Source organism: Eubalaena glacialis, chromosome 15 (assembly GCF_028564815.1).
Source record: "Eubalaena glacialis isolate mEubGla1 chromosome 15, mEubGla1.1.hap2.+ XY, whole genome shotgun sequence".
NCBI lineage: Eukaryota > Metazoa > Chordata > Mammalia > Artiodactyla > Balaenidae > Eubalaena > Eubalaena glacialis.
Window position 1 is genome coordinate 86,269,667 of NC_083730.1, and position 20,296 is coordinate 86,289,962.

The following is a 20,296-nucleotide window of genomic DNA, read 5'->3' on the forward strand; positions in this document are numbered from 1 at the left end:
TGAAGCCCGTGCCGGTTAAGGACCAGGCTTGGGGGCTCAGAGAGCGGAGGGAGGCTTACGCTTAGCAGGTACTGAATGGGATTCACAAGCAGGTGTGTGGAGTGGGGAGCAGAGGAACGGCCGCCGCCACTGCGGTGGGGAGCTGCGGGTTAGTTCCCGCAGTGAAGCGCCTGGGGGATTGGGTGCATTGGGAGCGCTGTGGACAAAGGGGAAGTCAGGTCCACAGCGCATCTCAGACTGGGCCTCTGAAACGCACAAGTCAAAACTAAACAGCTGGCTTTGCACCTTTCTCGGTAAGTGGCACCACCAACCCGCCCCCAACTCTTTCCCCTCCCCGGGTGCCCTCACCCACAGCAGGCGTAGCTCCCACACCTGAAATCCATTTGCCACGCCTGAAATCCATCTGGTTTTCACGTGCTCCACGGACCCCCCCCCACCCTAGTCTCAGCTGCGGCTAGTTACTGACTAATGCAACAGTTTGCTAGCTGGTCTCCTGTTACCACTTTTGCGCTTCCACAATCCAACATCTAAGCAGCAGCAGTAGTGACCTTCCAAACAATGTAAATTCTTTTACTGCCTCTGTTAAATCCTCCGACGTATCTCCGTGGTGCTTACAATAAAACCCAAGCTCTTTCCCCAAACTTTCCCCATGGATCGTGCACGTGACCCTCCTCAGGCTACTGCTCCCGCTTCACCACCTAACACTTTCCTCCTTGTTCTTTCCGGTCCAGCCGCGCTACGCACCTCCTGTCCTGCTTCAGGAGCTCTGCACTTAACTCTTCCCTCTGCCCGGCCCACTCCCCCACTCTCCCCCCCACCCCAGGTCTTTATGTGGTTTGGTCCCTTACTTTGTTCAGTTCTTGCTCAAGTGTTCTTTTTCAGGGAGGGCTTTCTAAACTACCGTGGGCTGAAAGAGCCTTTCCGGTCACTCTATTCCATCACACTGCTTTAATTTCTTCTCCGCACTCCCTGAAGTTCGTACTGGTTTCTTGGTCTCTTTGTGAGGGCTGGGACCTGTCTGTCTTGCCTGCCACTGCATCCCTGGCAGCTAGAAGAGATGCTTTTGTGGCAGCGGCGGCAGGGAGACCTGGGATGAGGCTAATGCGGGTAGACCGGATCGAAGTGATGGCCAGCTGGACCAGGACACGGCAGGGGGAGGTGACGAGGAGGGGACTGATGCCAGGCTACTGTGGCTCTTGGGCAGGTTACTGTACTGTTACCATTTCTCAGCTTTCTCTTTGTATTGCTGGGAGACTTGCTGAGAGAAAACCAGAACTCAGTAAGCGGTAGAACTGGTGAGGGGTGGCCGCAGGGGAGCCATCCTAGTACAAGTCTATGGCTTTCCTATTTGCTTTCATGCTCTTCCTGTGCATGTTGTTTTTTGTTTTTTTCCTAAAGCTCCATTTAAACGACTCCCAGGAAACCCCAACTACTTCAGGCAAACCTTGTACCAGTATGTGTTGTACCCCTCCCAAACCTTGTACCAGTGTGTGTTAAATGGGTGTGTTCTGTGGTGGCTTCCGCCACCTGCTGCTGCCCTGCAGTGGTTTCCTCTCCCTGGAGGAGCAAACTCCCTAAGGGCAGTGCCAGGGGCTGTCATCTCTGAGACGTGAAACACAGGGCCTGCCACCACTCTAGACTTTTTTTTTTTGGAAATAAGCTGTGCCATTTTCACTAAAGCTCATTAGGTACTTGAGTTTCGTGGGAAATGCTGAAAACACTTGTGGTGCCTCAGTTTTAAAGTGGCTGCAAGTCCTTTTGGAGAAAAAGTTGACCCAGGAGTCCCCTAATGACAGAAGGGACGCGAGGGCTGGCATAGCAGGTGTGTTTGGTCTGTCCTCTGGGAGAGGGACTCTGGAAAGAGCCGGAGGATACGCTGAAGAAGATACATCAAAGGACCTAGCTGCTGGGCCGCGGGTTGCTCTTGGGAGCGGGGCGGTGGGGGCGGGCCAGCGCCGGGCTCAGTCCGCTCGTCGGCTCTCTCCTTGCAGGCCCTGCCATGTCCCGCAGGGTAGGCTGGCTGGCCCTGTACAGCCTTGCTGTGCTGCTGCTGGGCTGCCTGTTCTTCCTGAAGAAGGAGGCCCACCCAGCGGGGGGCCCCATGGCCCGACAGCCCTTCTGGGCTCCCCCAGGGCCCCGGCGCAGCCAGTGTCCGCCCAACCACACAGTGGCTAATGCCTCCCTGTTCCTGCCTAACCGTCACCGCCTCTTCTTGACCTATCGCCACTGCCGCAACTTCTCCATCTTGCTGGAGCCTTCGGGCTGTGCCAAGGACACCTTTCTGCTCCTGGCCATCAAGTCACAGCCTGGCCACGTGGAGCGGCGGGCGGCCATCCGCAGCACGTGGGGCCGGGCAGGAAGCTGGGCTAAGGGCCGGCAGCTGAAGCTGGTGTTCCTCCTGGGGGTGGCAGGATCTGCGCCCCCAGCCCAGCTGCTGGCCTACGAGAGTCGGGAGTTTGATGATATCCTACAGTGGGACTTTGCTGAGGACTTTTTCAACCTGACACTCAAGGAGCTGCACTTGCAGCGCTGGGTGGCAGCTGCCTGTTCCCAGGCCCATTTCATGCTAAAGGGAGATGACGATGTCTTTGTCCATGTCCCCAATGTGCTGGAGTTCCTGGATGGCTGGGACCCAGCCCAGGACCTACTGGTGGGAGATGTCATCCGCCAGGCCCTGCCCAACAGGAACACCAAGGTCAAATATTTCATCCCACCCTCCATGTATAGGGCCCGCCACTACCCACCCTATGCTGGGGGTGGAGGGTATGTCATGTCCAGAGCCACTGTGCAGCACCTCCAAGCAGCCGTGGAAGAGGCTGAACTCTTCCCCATTGATGACGTCTTTGTGGGGATGTGCCTGAAAAAGCTGGGGGTGAGCCCTATGCACCATGCTGGCTTCAAGACATTTGGAATACGGCAACCCCTGGACCCTCTGGACCCCTGCCTGTACAGAGGGCTCCTTCTGGTGCACCGCCTCAGCCCCCTGGAGATGTGGACCATGTGGGCACTGGTAACAGATGAGGGGCTCAAGTGTGCAGCTGCCCCCTTGTCCCAGCTTCGAGGGGTGGGTTGAGCGAGTAGACTGTTAATTTTGCAATCATGATGAGAAATCGAGAACCCTGAAACTTGGCCCTTGATGGGTCTACAAGAAATGCTGAATTTGTTTTTGTAACCCCCTCCCAAACCTTGCTAACTCTGATTAAAACACTGAAACCTGGCTGACTTGTACCAGTATGTGTTAAATGGGCAAATGCTGCCATCACTCCAAGGGGGGACTCCTGGAGCCCCTTGGGGCTCTTCCAGTCTGGAGGGGGTGGTGAAGGAGGGAGGCTGCCTAGGGCTCCAAAAGACACACACAAACATCTTTTTTAAATGCAAAAAAATTATTCTCCTTTAGATACAATAGAGAAACTCCAAGGAAAGAAGGAAACGAGAAGTGTGTGTTGGAGTAAGTCCTGTTAAGAGCACCAGGTAAACACTCTGCACCAGTCCCTGGGCTTTTGGGCTTTTGGCTCCTTGGCCTGAGCTGTCCTTACAGGGCAATGGGGCCAAGTCACAGAAGGCATTAGAAACACTTACCAAAAAGAAATCTTACAAACACACAGGCTCCCCTTTCCCCCAAAAACTCACATCCCTATGGAGGGAGCAAATACTCAATCATATTTGAAAATGTAGATGGGAAACTGAGGTTTAATAGCTACTGAACTTGTGGACATGACAGAGAAGGCCCCTTCTCTCTGGCCAGGTTGGTGAGATGCTCTGGGTGGGAGGTAAAAAGATCGATGGGTGAGAGGGCAGCTGTGCTGAGCAGGGTGAAATGTTAAACAGGGTGCAGTGCCCTGCAGGCTGCAGGACTAAGAACCAGGTCCAGTAGAAGCCTGAGACCGTGGCGATGGGGGTCAGGCACTCACAGCTCACAATGACCTCTGGTCTGATGGGCCAGGGCAGGACCTGCCTGCCATGCCTCTCTGTGCAGAGAAAGCTGTGCTGACCCAGGGCTGGATGGCGTCTGCCCTTGCTTTCCCCAGGCCGAGTGGGCAGACGTGGGCAGCAGCTCAGGCCCTCAATCCTCACGCAGGTAGCCCTCCTGCTCCGGCTCAGCCCTCTCATCCCCTTCCTCCTGTGTTTTCTGTCGGAGTTCTTCTGTCTGTGCTTCTGCCAACTTGGTTTCTGCATTCTGGGAAAGCTGGCGCACCTCCTGCACCTGCGATCTCACCAGCTGGATATGACTCCTGGCGGTTACAGAGGCCTGGTCCGCTCCTGCCAAAAGATGGGCCACTTATGCTGAGTGGACACAAGGAAAGCCTGGGGGCTCTGTGGTTGTCATCTGAGCCTTTCTTGGGGCCACTTCCCCTGCCCTCCCTGCAAAGCAGAGAACCCTCCACCCTCCACATCCAGGTCTGCATTCTACTCTTTATTGTCAAAACCCTGGCATTTTCCTCCAGCTATCAGCAGCCACCATTGTTATAATTATCAAATGCAATTCCCACAATCATCTTTATAGCTACTCAGCTCTTTGTATAGACGTTTTAAGATTTTAATTTTTTTAACTGCACAAGTAATACATTTCTTTTTGACAAATGAAGAGATCACTAATAAAATTGTCAAACATCTCTTTCCTCACCCTACCCAGTCTTCAGAGATAACATCTTTTAGAAGTTTAAAGGGCACCTTTCTCATCCTTTAAAATGTTACTATAAAGTAACATTTCATCTGTTTACTAGATGGGCTGCTGTCCAATTCATGAACTGTTGAATAAAGCCAATTGGATCTTTTTTAAAAAGTTACCACATTCATATGGAATACATAGAAAAAATTTTTATGACTATAAATCTACATAATGGCACAAACAGTATTTATTGAACATACTTTGCAATTTTGTTTTTGAGCGCTATCATTTTACCTGCTGCTAGTGTATTTCATCATATAGATATCCATATTTATTAATTCATCTACAGAACATTCAAGCAGTTCTCTTCTATGTTACTGCATTAATGAGAACCTTTAGTACATTGTAGAAAGACAGTGGAGGATAGCAGGCATCCTTTTATTTCTGACGTTGATGGAAATGCTTCTCATATTTCACTATGAAATAGGATTATTTAACCTTCATTATGTTAGGAACATTCTCTCTATAATTGTACTCAGATTTAAATCGGAAATGGGCACTACATTTTACTGAAGGCTTCCGGGGCATACACTGATATGATTACACAGCGGCTTTTCTCCTATAATCTACTGTAGATAATCTCAAGTAGTGAATTAAATGTTGATAGGGTTTTTTTTGCTATATGTAGAGTTTTTAAAAATTTTACTTTTATTGAAATGTAGTTGATATACAATGTTGTGTTAGTTACTGCTTCACAGCAAAGTGATTCAGTTACACATATATATGCATTCTTTTTTTTAATATTCTTTTCCATTATGGTTTATCATAAGATATTGAATAGAGTTCCTTGTGCTATACAGTAGGACCTTGTTGTTTATCCATCCTATATATAAAAGCTTACAGCTGCTAACCCCAGCCTCCCACTCCATCCCTCCCCTAATGCCCTCGGCAACCACCAGTCTGTTCTCTATGTCCCTGATTTTGTTTCTGTTTCGTAGATAGGTTCATTTGTGTCATATTTTGGATTCCACATATAAGTGATACCATACGGTATTTGTCTTTCTCTTTCTGACTTACTTCACTTAGTATGATAATCTCTAGTTGCATCCATGTTGCTGCAAATGGCATTCTTTCGTTCTTTTTTATGGCTCAGTAGTATTCCATTGTATAATATGTACATCTTCTTTATCCATTCATCTGTCAATGGAGATTTAAGTTGTTTCCATGTCTTGGCTATTGTGAATAGTGCTGCTGTGAACATAGGGGTGCATATATTTTTTGAATTATAGTTTTGTCCAGATACATGCCCAGGAGTGGGATTGCTGGATCATATGGCGACTCTATTTTTAGTTTTCTGAGGAACCTCCAGTTTTCCACAGTGGCTGCACCAACTTACATTCCCACCAACAGTGTAGGAGAGTTCCCTCTTCTCCATACCCTCTCCAGCATTTGTTATTTGTAGACTTTTTAATGATGGCCATTCTGACTGGTGTGAGGTGGTACCTCATTGTAGTTTTGATTTACATTTCTCTAATAATTAGCGATGTTGAGCATCTTTTCATGTGTCTATTGGCCATATGTATTTCTTCTTTGGAGAAATGTCTACTTAAGTCTTCTGCCCATTTTTCGATTGGGTTGTTTGCTTTTTTGTCGTTGAGTTGTAGGAGCTGTTTATATATTTTGGAAATTAAGCCCTTTTTAGTCACATCGTTTGCAAATATTTTCTACCACTGTGTAGGCTGTCTTTTCGTTTTGTTTATGGTTTCCTTTTCTGTGCAACAGCTTGATTAAGTCCCATTTGTTTACTTTTGTTTTTATTTCCATTGCCTTGGGAGACTGACCTAAGAAAACATTGCTGTGATTTATGTCAGAGAATGTTTTGTCTATGTTCTCTTGATAGGTTTTTTTAATATTGAATTATCATTTTATTTTGAAGATAAATGGCTATATTTGATTTATATCTATATTCATAAGTGATACTGAATTATAGTTTTTTTTTTTTTTTTTACAAATTGGAGTGGCTCTTTTTTTTTTTTTTAATTTATTTATTTATTTATTTATTTTTGGCTGTGTTGGGTCTTCGTTTCTGTGCAAGGGCTTTCTCTAGTTGCGGCGAGCGGGAGCCACTCTTCATCGCGGTGCGTGGGCCTCTCACTATTGCGGCCTCTCTTGTTGCGGAGCATAGGCTCCAGACGCGCAGGCTCAGTAGTTGTGGTTCACGGGCCCAGTTGCTCTGCAGCATGTGGGATCTTCCCAGACCAGGGCTCGAACCCGTGTCCCCTGCATTGGCAGGCGGATTCTCAACCACTGCACCACCAGGGAAGCCCTGAACTATAGTTTTTTTGTTCTGGTGCTGGGCAAGTCCAGTTTGGGATCAGGCCTATGCTGACTTTAGACAATTATAATAGTTGGGAGGCTTGTCATCATTTTTTGGTACACTTTCTGTAACATAGGAATTATGTTTCTTGAAGATTTGATAAAACTCTCCCACAAAACTGCCTGGGCTTAGTGTCTACTTTGGGGGAACAGATTCTTTGTGAATACTATTTCAACTTTTGTGGTTACTGATCTTACTTGGATTCTTTACTTCTTGGGCCAACTTAGGATTTACATAAAGATCATAATATTCTCGTATGATTAAAAAACCCCTCCGTATCTATAACAGCTCCTTCTGATGTTACTTTTGCTCTCTAAGAAGTTATACTTGCCAAACCTAATTTTTAAATTCTTTTCAAGGAACCAGAGTTTGCCTTTTTGACTGTTTATTTTTGGCTGCATTGCGTCTTCGTTGCTGCACACAGGCTTTCTCTAGTTGCGGCAAGCGGGGGCTGCTCTTCATTGTGGTACTTGGGCTTCTCATTGCGGTGGCTTCTCTTGTTGCGGAGCACGGGCTCTAGGTGTGAGGGCTTCAGTAGCTGTGGCACGCAGGCTCAGCAGTTGTGGCTTGCGGGCTCTAGAGCACAGGCTCAGTAGTTGTGGAGCACGGGCTTAGTTGCTCCACAGCATGTGGCATCTTCCCAGACCAGGGCTCGAACCCGTGTCCCCTGCATTGGCAGGTGGATTCTTAACCACTGCACCACCAGGGAAGTCCCTATTTCTTTTTAGTCTTCTTATACCTTTTATTTCTTTTATTCCACATTGTCTGAATTTATTTTGCTTTCTCTAACTTACTGGGTTAAAAGTTTATTTAATTAATTTTCAGTTCTTCTTAGTACAGTGAACATTACCTGTCACTTATGGCTGCTGTTCTTTTTATTTATGACATGTGCCTTTAAATAACGGTCAATTTCTATTTAAGAGCTACTTTGTATACAACTCTCTGGGTCTGCTATATACAAGACTTATGACAGTTCTAAATACTTCTAAATTTCCATTTTTCTTTATTGAGGTATAGTTGATTTACGATAGTAAGTTTTAGGTGTACAACATAGTTATTCACAATTTTTAAAGGTTCTAATCCATTTATAGTTACTATAAAATACTGGCTATGTTTTCTATGCTGTTCAATATATCCTTGCAGCTTATTTATTTTATACATAGTAGTTTATACCTCTTCATCCTCTCCCCACTGGTAACCACTAGTTTGTTCTCTGTATCTGTCTGTTTTGTTATATTCACTAGTTTTATTTTTTAGATTCCACATATAAGTGATATCATACAGTATGTGTCTTTGTGTCTGACTTATTTTACTAAGACTAAACCTTGCAAGTCCATCCATGTTGTTGCAAATGGCAAAATTTCATTCTTTTATGTCTGAGTAATATTCCACTGTATATATACACCACATCTTTATCCATTCATCTGTTGATGGACACTTAGGTTGCTTCCAAATCTTGGCTGTTGTAAATAATGCTGCTATGAACATTGGGGTGCATATATCTTTTTGAATTCACAGTTTCATTTTCTTCAGAGATATACCCAGGAGTGGAAAGGAACTGCTGGGTCATATGGTGGTTCTATTTTTTTTTTCTTCTTTTTTTTTCTCTTTTTTTTTTTTTTTTGCTGTGCTGCTCGGCTTGTGGGATCTTAGTTCCCCAACCAGGGATTGAACCCGTGCCCTCGGCAATGAAAATGCAGAGTCCTAAACACTGGACCACCAGGGAATTCCCACTATTTTCAGTTTGTTTATTTTTTTATTTTTATTTTTTTTTAATTTATTTCTTTTTTAAAAATTATTTATTTATTTATTTATTTATTTTTGGTTGCCTTGGGTCTTCGTTGCTGTGTGCGGGTTTTCTCTAGTTGCGGCGAGCGGGGGCTACTCTTCGTTGCGGTGCGCGGGCTTCTCATTGTGGTGGCTTCTCTTGTTGTGGAGCACGGGCTCTAGGTGCACGGGCTTCAGTAGTTGTAGCACGCGGGCTCAGTAGTTGTGGCTCGCGGACTCTAGAGCGCAGGCTCAGTAGTTGTGGTGCACGGGCTTAGTTGCTCTGCAGCATGTGGGATCTTCCCGGACCAGGGCTCGAACCCATGTCCCCTGCATTGGCAGGCAGATTCTTAACCACTGCGCCACCAGGGAAGCCCAGTTTATTTTTACCATTGTCTTTTTAAAAAAATTTTTATTGGAGTATAGTTGATTTGTTAGTTTTAGGTGTACAGTAAGGTGAATCAGTTATATATATATCCACTCTTTTTTAGATTCTTTTCCCATATAGGTCATTACAGAGTATTGAGTTCCCTGTGCTATACAGTAGGTCCTTATTAGTTATCTATTTTATACATAGTAGTGTATATATGTCAATCCCAATCTCTCAATTTATCCCTCCCCCCACCCTTTCCCCCTGGTAACCATAAGTTTGTTTTCTACATCTGTGACTCTATTTCTGTTTTGTAAATAAGTTCATTTGTATCATTTTTTTTTTTGGTTCCACATGTAAGCGATATCATATGATATTTGTCTTTCTCTGACTTACTTCACTCAGTATAACTATCTCTAGGTCCACCCATGTTGCTGCAAATGGCATTATTTTGTTCTTTTTATGGCTGAGTAATATTCCATTGTATATATGTACCACATCTTCTCTCTCCACTCTTCTGTAGATGGACATTTAGGTTGCTTCCGAATCTTGGCTACTGTAAATAGTGCTGCAGTGAACACTGGGGTGCATTATCTTTTCAAATTATGGTTTTCTCTGGATATATGCCCAGGAGCAGGATTGCTGGATCATATGGTAGTTCTATTTTCAGTTTTTTAAGGAAACTCCATACTGTTCTCCACAATGGTTGTACCAATTTACATTCCCACCAACAGTGTAGGAGGGTTCCCTTTTCTCTATACCCTTTCCAGCATTTATTGTTTGTAGATTTTTTGATGATGGCCATTCTGACCGGTGTGAGGTGACACCTCATTGCAGTTTTTATTTGCATTTCTCTAATAATTAGTGATATTGATATCTTCTAACGTGCTTCTTGGCCATGTGTATGTCTTCTTTGGCAAAATGTTTATTTAGATCTTCTGCCCATATTTTGATTGGGTTGTTTTTCTGTTACTGGGCTGCGTGAACTGTTTGTATATTTTGGAGATTAATCCCTTGTTGGGCACTTCGTTTGCAAATATTTTCTCCCATTCTATAGGTTGTCTTTTTGTTTTGTTTATGGTTTCCTTTGCTGTGCAAAAGCTTTTAAGTTTAATTAGGTTCCATTTGTTTATTTTTATTTTCATTACTCTAGGAGGTGAATCAAAAAAGATATTGCTGTGATTTATGTCAGTGTTCTATGTTTTCCTCTAAGAGTTTTATAGTATCTGGCCTTACATTTAGGTCTTTAATCCATTTTGAGTTTATTTTTGTGTATGGTGTCAGAGAGTGTTCTAATTTCATTCTTTCACATGTAGATGTCCAGTTTTCCCAGCACCACTTATTGAAGAGAGACTGTCTTTTCGCCCTTGTATATTCTTGCCTCCTTTGTCACAGATTAGTGGACCATAGGTGTGTGGGTTTATTTTTAGTTTTTTGAGGAACCTCCATACTGTTTATCACAGTGGCTGCACCATTTTACATTACCACCAACAGTGTACTAGGGTTCTCTTTTCTCCACATTCTCACTGACATTTGTGATTTATGATCTTTTTATGATAGCCATTCTGACAGGTGAGATGATATCTCATTGTGGTTTTGATTTGCATTTCTCTGATGATTAGCGATGCTGAGCATCTTTTCATGCACCCATTGGCCATCTGTACGTTGTCTTTGGAAAATGTCTATTCAGATCGTCTTTCCATTTTTAAATCAGGGGTTTTTTTTGATATTGAGTTGTACAAGTTAATTTCCATTTTGATTTTTGGTGAGGAAGGGGGGTATCAAGTAATTTGCTGAGTCTTTGTCACTTGGCATAAAAATCAATTTTTGTACATGCTGTATACTATTTGAATTTGAAGAGAATTTTTTTTGGGGGGGAGGGCAAAATTTTGTATGCAGTATATGTATTTGGTTAAGCTTTTAAAAATCATTCTGTTCCAACACTTAATAGTTTTAATTGTTTTGGTCTTGACCTGTGAGCCTGAGATGTGTATAAACCTCCATTTCTCCTTGTAAATCTATCAGTTTTTGCCTCATTAGGCACACACTTCATGACTGATGTCTTGATGAACTGTTCTGTCCCCTTTAATGCTTTTTGTCTGGAATCCCCCTTCTGATTCTGACATTGCTCTGCCACCTTTTTTGGGGTAGATTTCTTTTTGTTAGTAATGGTTCAGTTTATCGTAAAATTCTAAACCTTCCTATGTGTTTTTGTTTTAGATGTGCCTCTGTAAACAGTTTTAGCTAGAATTATTTTTTAATACATTCAGAAAGTATCATTTAATATGTAAATTTATTCTTAGTTATTGTGATTACTGATATTTGAATGTGTTCTTCTATTTTACTTTGCATTTTCTAATTAACAGGCTTTAATTCTTAAACCTTTCCTGCCTTAACTGAATTTTATCAACTTTTCCCTTTCCCCCCCAATTCTTTTTGAAGTGTTTAACAATGTCTAATGTTAAGCCATTTTCTCCCTTCTCAAGCAAGAAAGCTTAGCATGCTTTCACTTCTTCCCCAAATTGATTACTTAAAAATTTAACACTCAGGGGGCTTCCCTGGTGGCACAGTGGTTGAGAATCTGCCTGCCAATGCAGGGGACACGGTTCAGTCCCTGGCCCAAGAAGATCCCACATGCTGCAGAGCAACTAAGCCCGTGCGCCACAACTACTGAAGCCTGTGTGCCTAGAGCCCCTGCTCCATGAGAGAAGCCACCGCAATGAGAAGCCCATGCACTGCAACAAAGAGTAGCCCCCACAACTAGAGAAAGCCCATGCACAGCAACGAAGACCCAACACAGCCAAAAATAAATAAATTAATTTATTTTTTTAAAAAAATGAACACTCAGCACTTTTGACAAGTTTTACTAAATTTTCTTCATTAGTTTTGTATCTCAGTTGCTTCTTTCTAAACTAATTTTTCTTTACAGAGTAGGTTTTCCAGAAAGCATAAGCAGTTGGTAAGCTGAGTCTTTATGTCTGAAAACATCTTTTATTCTCACATTTTAAAGATATTTGGATGGTTATTTTTTGTCACCTTGCATCTAGGGTTGCAGATGAGAAGATTAATGTCTGATTATACTTCTTCTGTAAGTAATTCTGTTTTTTTCTTATAGTTTTTAGGATTTTTCTTTGTATAGTTTATGTTTGTTTTTTTTAACCACATGAGATATATTTATATTTTAAATTCTGTTCAGAACCTTTGTGAGCCCTTTCAATCAGTTCTGGGAAAATGTCATTTTTCAGATAATGCTTATAAATTACTCTTCCTCTTTTCTCCTGCTAGATCTAAGCCTAGTGAGTGGTGAGGGCTGCCTGGGACTGTTCCTGCTGTAGAACCCTCAGCAAACCTCCCTGTTCACTGCACCTGGAAACCCTGCTCCCACCTCTGGTGCGCCACTACTAAAATGCTACTTTTACATGTCTGTTGTTTCGCTCTTCATTCCAATCCTGTCTTCAGAATCTCTTATTCCTCGGGCATTAGTAACTAAGAAAGAATTTTTTGTTTTTACTTAAAAAATCTTTTATATCGTTAAGATTTCAGAAAACAAAAGCACTTTAACAAACCAGTTTCCTAATAAGAATTTCTGTGGTGACATAGTTTGGGCCCAACCAGGTAAGATGTCAAATGAGGGGTTCCCTCAAATACATTTAATTAGAAAACCATTCAGCTCAAGCCCACTGGATGGATAGTGATGGTTTAAAAACGCCTGGTGAATGAATAACTGCATTTTCTATACTCAGGCACCAAGGCACAGAGGATGAAGCCCTGGCTACCAGGGGCAAAGGCTTTAGAATTTGACCTACCTCGCTGAATCCCAGTTTGGCTGCTTACTTACTGTGTACCACAGCATGCTGGGTGAATTACTTAACCCCCTCTATCTGCCAGTTTCTTCATCTATAAAGTGGGAATGATGATGGTAACTCCTACTTTAAAAGAACTATAGGGGTTAAATGTCTATAAAATGTTTACCACAAAGCCTGAAATATAGATACTAGTTATTCATAAATTATCCAGGTTATTATTAAAAAATAAAATGTTCAAAAACTATTTGGAAGCAATCAAAATTTCCAGCTGACAGTAGTTTTATCATTTCTCATTTTCTAGATATTAACTATCTAGCTTCTATGGGTCTGGTCTACAAGGGCATTAATTTTTCTTTTGTGCAGATGAAATACTGGTTAATACATTGGAAATGGGAACATTTTCCCACAAAATTATAGCCACAATATTCCCTCACTTTTCAGCTAGATGAAAACTCAAACAGCACCTCCACAGTAAGAACTTTAACCTACCAGTTTGGTACGCAGCTTCTGCTGCCATCTCTGAAAGACTAACTGCAGTCATCCAGGTGGTTTCCAACTTCAAGTACTCTTGCTGTTTTGAAGTCATCTATAAATTAAACAAAGCACTTCAGACAACATGACTCTGCATTACGTCATTAAGCACATTTAAATGGACTTATTCAATAGTAGACTGAGAGAACAACAGCTACTGGTAAAACACCTTCATTCAATCATTTAGATAACCACAATGAGGTAGGAGCACTAATAAAGAAACGCCAAGTAACTTTTTGCTCACCTCCACTCTGGCTCCTATGATCACCTGCCACACTTCATCTTCCTCCTGTGAATTCATTTTCCCAAGTAAACTTGTGTATTGTCGGTACAGAGAAATTAAGATATAAACAGCCTACAAATATAGAATAAATGAGTAAAATAAGTGAGACATATTAGGGTTAGTGAGACTTAGACCTCAAGGTGATGAAGTCCCATTGCAGCAAACTGGCTCTTCAGTCCTTCTGCCTCACTGAACCTGCACTATTGTATGAAGCAGAGGCATTATCCTAAGACATCAGTATCTCTACTTGTCAACTTTTGTGTTTTAAAAGCTTGTTAGCAATTTAGACATACAAAAAGAACATAATGCAGATGGAAAACTCAGAAATCTGGGAATAAAGCTGCTGGAAAATGAAGGTAAAGAAACATATAAATGAGACTTTTAAAAATGATTCTGATTATCCATATACTCTCTATTAGCTCAGATCAGTGGTTTTCAAACTGTCCTCACACAGAAGCCCCTGGTACCCCCAACTGAACCAGATCAGTGTGGTCCCCTTGTCTTATATACTGGGCTGCTATATTTAAGATTTTTCTTTTAAAAAGCGTTCCTGGACAGTGAGGCCGACCACAGCCCCGTCCCAGAGGGCGAGTGTCCCACCTGCAGGGGCCCTACATTAAATGAGGATAAAGCAAAACTCTAATTCAAAAAGATACACACACCCCTATGTTCATAGCAGCACTATTTACAGTAGCCAAGATATGGAAGCAACCTAAATGTCCACTGACAGATGAATGGATAAAGATGTGGTACATATATACAATGGAATATTACTCAGCCATAAAAAAGAATGGAACAGGGGCTTCCCTGGTGGCACAGTGGTTAACAATCTGCCTGCCAACGCAGGGGACACAGGTTCAAGCCCTGGTCTGGGAAGATCCCACATGCCGCGGAGCAACAAAGCCCGTGCGCCACAACTACTGAGTCTGCGCCCTAGAGCCCGCGAGCCACAACTACTGACGCTCGCACGCTTAGAGCCTGTGCTCTGCAACAAGAGAAGCCACCACAAGGAGAAGCCCATACACCGCAATGAAGAGTAGCCCCCGCTCGCCACAACTAGAGAAAGCCTATGCACAGCAACAAAGACCCAACTCAGCCAAAAATAAATAAAAATTTATTTTAAAAAAATGGAATAATGCCATTTGCAGCAACATGGATGATCATACTAAGTGAAGTAACCCAGAAAGAGAAAGACAAATCATATGATATCACTTGTATGTGGAATCTAAAATAATGCTACAAATGAACTTACAAAACAGAAACAGACTCGCAGATATAGAGAACAGACTTGTGGATGCCGAGGGGGAGGGAGGTGAGGGAAAGATGGATTGGGAGTTTGGGATTAGCAGATGCAAACTATTATATAGAGAATGGATAAACAACAAGGTCCTACTGTATGGCACAGGGAACTATATTCAATATCCTGTGATAAACCATAATGGAAAAGAATATGAAGAATATATGTGTAACTGAATCACTTTGCTGTACAGTAGAAATTAACACAACATTGTAAATCAACTATACTTCAATAAAAAATTTTTTTTAAATAAAATAAAATGAATAATAAAAAGGGTTCCTGGAGAAAGTCTAAAAACCAGTAATTTAGATCAGGACTCAGCCAACTTTTTTTTGTAAAGGGCCAGAGAGTGGCCCTACAGTCTGTTTGCAACTATTCAACTCACGAAAGCAGTCATAGACAATACACAAAAAAACAAGCCTGACCGTGTACCAATCAAACTACAAACGCAGGCATCAGACCCGATTTGATGTGTGAGCCATAGTTTGCTAACCATTGACTTAGATGACCAAGACTTAACAAGAGGACACTTACCTTAGTATATTCAGTGATTGCTTCAATCAATGCATATGTGGTCTGAGAGAGAAAGGTAGAGGTGCTATCTGTTACCAAAGACACAGCCCTCCTCGTTAATGCATCGTTACTAAGAGAATGAGGCTCCGGTTTCTGAAACACAAACATTTTTAGTCAATTTCGAACCTAAAGCTCCAGCTGAGATCATAGACAGCCAAGTGAAAAATGTAATTCTCACACTGCAACTGCACTGTGATGCTTCTGTGTTAACTTTTTCTTTTTAAGCTTTATTTTCGCTATTTAAGACAACATATGAAAATAATTCTAGAATATGCTTTCTACCTACTTTTGTTGCTTATTCTCTGCTCCAAAAAGCAAAGTATTTCTTTTTATCAAATAAAAGGCTAGTATTTATAATCAACAAATTTCATGAAGTTATGATTCATTCATTACCACAGTGCTAGATGCTTGGGATATAAAGATAAACTAGAAAATTAATACAATCAAGTACCATGGGAGCTGTGGAAGAAGTCTGGAGGGGCACACGTAAGACAGCAATCACGTCTACGTTGAATGAGAATAACTTAGAAAAGGCTTCATAGAGTTGATAAGGATTAAGCTGAGTCTAAGAAAGTAAATGGCGGAGAGGGCAAATCTGCAGAATGAGCTGTACAGTCTTGATGCGGGGGGAGGGGACGCTTCCCTCTGACCTCAGCTGTTATGTTTAAAAAAAAAAAAAAGGGCAGTATAACTATCTGACGAGTTTAGGGAATGTGGTGGCCACCTTGATTAAATATTGGCAACTATGATGACAAGTCATCCCTAACTCTCCCTTTTTCTCCCATAGCAGAGGATTTATTGTATCAGAACTAACAAACCAATCCCTCTATCATCTGTTGTCTTTTTGCTATTTAAAGTATAAGCACACTGAATCACTGCCTGTTGAAAGTAGCAATCAAGAAACATCTCTAGGGCTTCCCTGGTGGCGCAGTGGTTGAGAGTCTGCCTGCCAATGCAGGGGACACGGGTTCGAGCCCTGGTCTGGGAAGATCCCACATGCCGCGGAGCAACTAGACCCGTGAGCCACAACTACTGAGCCTGCGCGTCTGGAGCCTCTGCTCCGCAACAAGAGAGGCCGCGACAGTGAGAGGCCCGCGCACCGCGATGAAGAGTGGCCCGCGCTTGCCGCAACTAGAGAAAGCCCTCACACAGAAACGAAGACCCAACACAGTCAAAAATAAATAAATAAATAAATTAATTAAAAAAAAAAGAAATATCTCTGATACACAAACAAATCATGAATTTTATCATATTTATGTTTCATTCAATCAACTAAGTAAGCATTATGTACCTCGCACTGAGGGGCTAGAAAGGAAAGAATGATGGAAAGAATGATATCATCTCTGCTCATGAGAAGCTAATTTTGACCTATTCTGATAATTTGTGTCTTCATAATGCTCTCCATTTTACAATGCATGTTTACTTGTTCCTCACAACAGTCTAGGTATTAGCACTTCTCTTTTAATGAGAAAATGGAAGCTCAGAATAGTTACGTAACTCTCCCCAAAAGTACACATGTAGACCTCAAACCAAATCTCACTCCAAAGTTTCCATTATGCTCTGCTGACTCAGGGGAGTCAAACAGATTATCCTCAAATATCAAAATAGACAATATAAGTGGTCAGAGAGGGAAATCATTGTTGGCCAGGAACTAGGAAAGGCTTTAAAAAGAGGTGGGATTTGGGTCTCAAGACAACTAGGATTAGAATGGACATGCGTCCTGGATTAGAAGAAACAATGAGGAAAAGAATACATATGATGTATGCAGGGGATGTCGGGAATCTAGCCTGGTTGGAGTGGATGGCACAAGGGAGATGAGACTGGCTAGGGCACTGGAGTGCGAGGAGAGTTTGCTGGATTTTAGTTCTGTAACACATTATGGGGAGCCACTGCAGGCTCTGAAGAACGGAAGTGGCATTGCTGTTCCTGCAGGAGAATGACTAGAGGCTCCTGTCAACCAGAGGCTCCTGGCATGTGGCCTAGAACTGAGGTAACTAGGGCTTAAGAATAGTATACGAACTAGAAAGGACAAACACAGGAAACTTCTCTGGTGGCACAGTGGTTAAGACTCCGCGCTCCCAATGCAGTGGGCCCAGGTTCTATCTCTGGTCAGGGAACTAGATCCCACACGCGTGCTGCAACTAAGAGTGCACATGCTGCAACTAAGGAGCCAGGGAGCCGCAACTAAGACCCAGTGCAACCAAACAAATAAATAAAATAGGTAAACAAACAAACAAAAAAAAGGATAAACACACAAAAAATCTTTTGGAGGAAGAAAGAAAAGGCTGTCCTAACAATGACTGAAAATGGCTTGGTGTCCAAGTAAGGATTTTAGGGTTAAAGGGTCATTAGTACACAGAGATGAGGGCTGAAGTGAGCACAAAAAGGGAAAGGCTCATGAGTGAGCCTCAGAAGATGCTGAAAATACTTGTGATAGATGGAATTAATCTTGTTGCTATGATAAACACACATTTAAGTATCAGGAATGTTTTGACAAAATGGGGTTTGCCGATTTCTTATTTAGCTCTTCCCGATAAAGCATATAACCAACAATTTTTTATAAGGTACCACTTTCATATCACTGTCTACTTGACAACTCCACCTAGATGTCATTTCCAAAACTGAACTCTTGGTTTCTTCCTCCCCAAACCCATTCCTCTCCATCCCAGTATATGGCAACACCATTCTTTCAGTTGCTTAGGCCTTTTAAAAGCATTGGAATCGAAGTTACATACTCTTCACACCTAACCCATCAGCAACTCCAGCTGGTCACATGCAGCCGGCTTCCCCCCACCTGATCCAAGCCCGTGATCATCTCATGCCTGGACCCCTGCTAGTCTTTTTAGTTCCACACAGCAACCTTTAAAAACTTATGTCAGATCATAATAATCTTATGTTAAAATCCTCTGTGGCTTCTTCTCCATAATAAAATCCAAAGCTCTACAATGGCCCACGAAGTACAGAAGTCGAAGCACATTCTGGTCCTGAGCTAACTCTGTGAGCTGAGCTCATCTATTTCTCTCTCTCTCTCCCCCTCTCATTCCACTTTCTCCTCTTCCTTCTCTCCAGAATGTAAGCTTTATGAAAGCAGAAACTTCGTTTGATTTGCTCGTACGGTCTCAGCGTGTATGGCACATAAAAGTTGCCCAATAAATTTTTGTTGAATGAAAGACTATTTTGTTGATACTGTAATATGTTCTTTTCTTTCTTCCCTCTTCATACAATCTGACCAACTTGACATAGTGTTCCTACCAAATAATACTATTAAAATGGAAATATTACTATATTTGCTCAGCTCTGAAAAGAAGATGCCGATACACTAGAAAGTATACCATCACATGCGGGTGGGGAGGAGCGCGGGGTAAAACCATGAGAGCTTGTCAGATGCTTCACTGCCCACCTGAGACTTCAAGAGGACACAGTACACAAAGACAACACGGAGTGACAGGACAGTACTTCACCTGTGCAATAGGAACAGCACACAGGGTTACCCCAAATCCAGCAGCCACAGCTTTGTGCCATGGTCTTATCAATTCTGAGAAACAGCGCTTCTCACCGTTAGCCACGACTGGCACACACTGTTTGTACCTGGAAACAGAACTCAAATTTAGTAAGGCACAACCACCAACCTGTAAAAGCCTCTTCAATTTACTGATATTTGCAGGGGCTGGAGACTCAAACTCGGGCCACGCTGGAACCCAAATGACGACGCAGGGTGGCCTTCCACACGACAGGGCTCTGTGGGGAGCTGGGTGGACCGGAAAGGCCCGGGCGCGAAGAAACCGCTACTTGGCTCCCCGCGCGGGAATGCGGGCCGACGGGGCCGCAGTTTAAGAGTTACCAGGTGTGGACGTTTAAGAGGTGGTCTCAAAGCTTTTTAAAAACTCAGGCCAAAATAAAACGCTTCTGCAGGCAGGATTTAGCGCTGGCCCTCTGGCCTAGGCTGCAAGGGCTCTGATGGTCCCCTGGAGCCCGCAGGCGTCAAGAGGCCGAGGGAGCAGGGCCCGCGGGGAGACCGGCAAGTTCCTGGGGCTCCTCCGCCCTCAACGGAAAACCTCCTCCGGGAACCCGCCGCCTGCCCGGGCCTCTCCCCCTACTCTCCCCAGTGACTCCAATGGGCCAACGAGAGTCACTTCGCGGGCAGGCCGAGCGTCCCCCAAAAGACAGCCCGAGGGTGGGGGAACGCGCTTTCGGCAGGTGGGAAAACGGAAAAGCCGTCAGTGAGACACGAAGCCCGGGCTTGGCCGAGGAGGCGGGAGGCCTCTGGCCCGAGGCAGAGGCGGGACGTCCTCAGACCTCCGAGAGGGGCGGGACGCCATGACCCTCTCGGCCGAGAAGGGAAGCACGCGCCCGCAAGGCCGGGGCTGCGGCCCGGGTGCGGCGCTCTCAGCGTCCCCTCCCTCTGTCCGACCCTGACCTCCTACACGACCTCAGCCCTACCTGAAGAAGGAGGCTACGCTCCGCGACAGCCAACTCCGTAGAGCCGCCATTCCGCGTCGGACGGACCCCACGCGCATACGCCGGAAGTGACGTCCCTCCGTGAGCGGGGGCGGGGCAGGCCACCACTTGAGAGGGCCGCTTCACATGACCACGCCCCCCGCCCAAGGGCGCAGCCGGGATTGGACAGACGGGGAGAGAGGGGGCGGGGCTGAGGGTAACGGCTATAACGGCCTGGCCGGACAC

At 43.8% G+C, this 20,296-nt stretch overlaps 2 protein-coding genes across 3 annotated transcripts; one reads left to right on the forward strand and one right to left on the reverse strand.

Moving 5' to 3' along the window:
- Positions 1-1,758: 1,758 nt before the first annotated feature.
- B3GNT4 (UDP-GlcNAc:betaGal beta-1,3-N-acetylglucosaminyltransferase 4) lies at positions 1,759-3,185 on the forward strand. The gene has a single exon (XM_061169659.1). The coding sequence runs from the start codon at positions 2,000-2,002 to the stop codon at positions 3,071-3,073; it is 1,074 nt and encodes a 357-aa protein (XP_061025642.1). The 5' UTR covers positions 1,759-1,999; the 3' UTR covers positions 3,074-3,185.
- Positions 3,186-3,662: 477 nt separating this feature from the next.
- Positions 3,663-20,139, reverse strand: DIABLO (diablo IAP-binding mitochondrial protein). 2 transcript variants are annotated; one of them, XM_061169518.1, is made up of 6 exons: positions 20,054-20,139; positions 19,075-19,201; positions 15,575-15,706; positions 13,705-13,749; positions 13,419-13,515; positions 3,663-4,260 (listed from the first exon to the last, which is right to left on the reverse strand). In XM_061169518.1, the coding sequence occupies exons 1-6, from the start codon at positions 20,128-20,130 to the stop codon at positions 4,064-4,066; spliced, it is 675 nt and encodes a 224-aa protein (XP_061025501.1). In that variant the 5' UTR covers positions 20,131-20,139; the 3' UTR covers positions 3,663-4,063. The 2 variants fall into 2 exon arrangements, with proteins under 2 accessions (XP_061025501.1, XP_061025500.1); XM_061169517.1 differs by having other exon boundaries at positions 13,705-13,815.
- Positions 20,140-20,296: the final 157 nt, after the last annotated feature.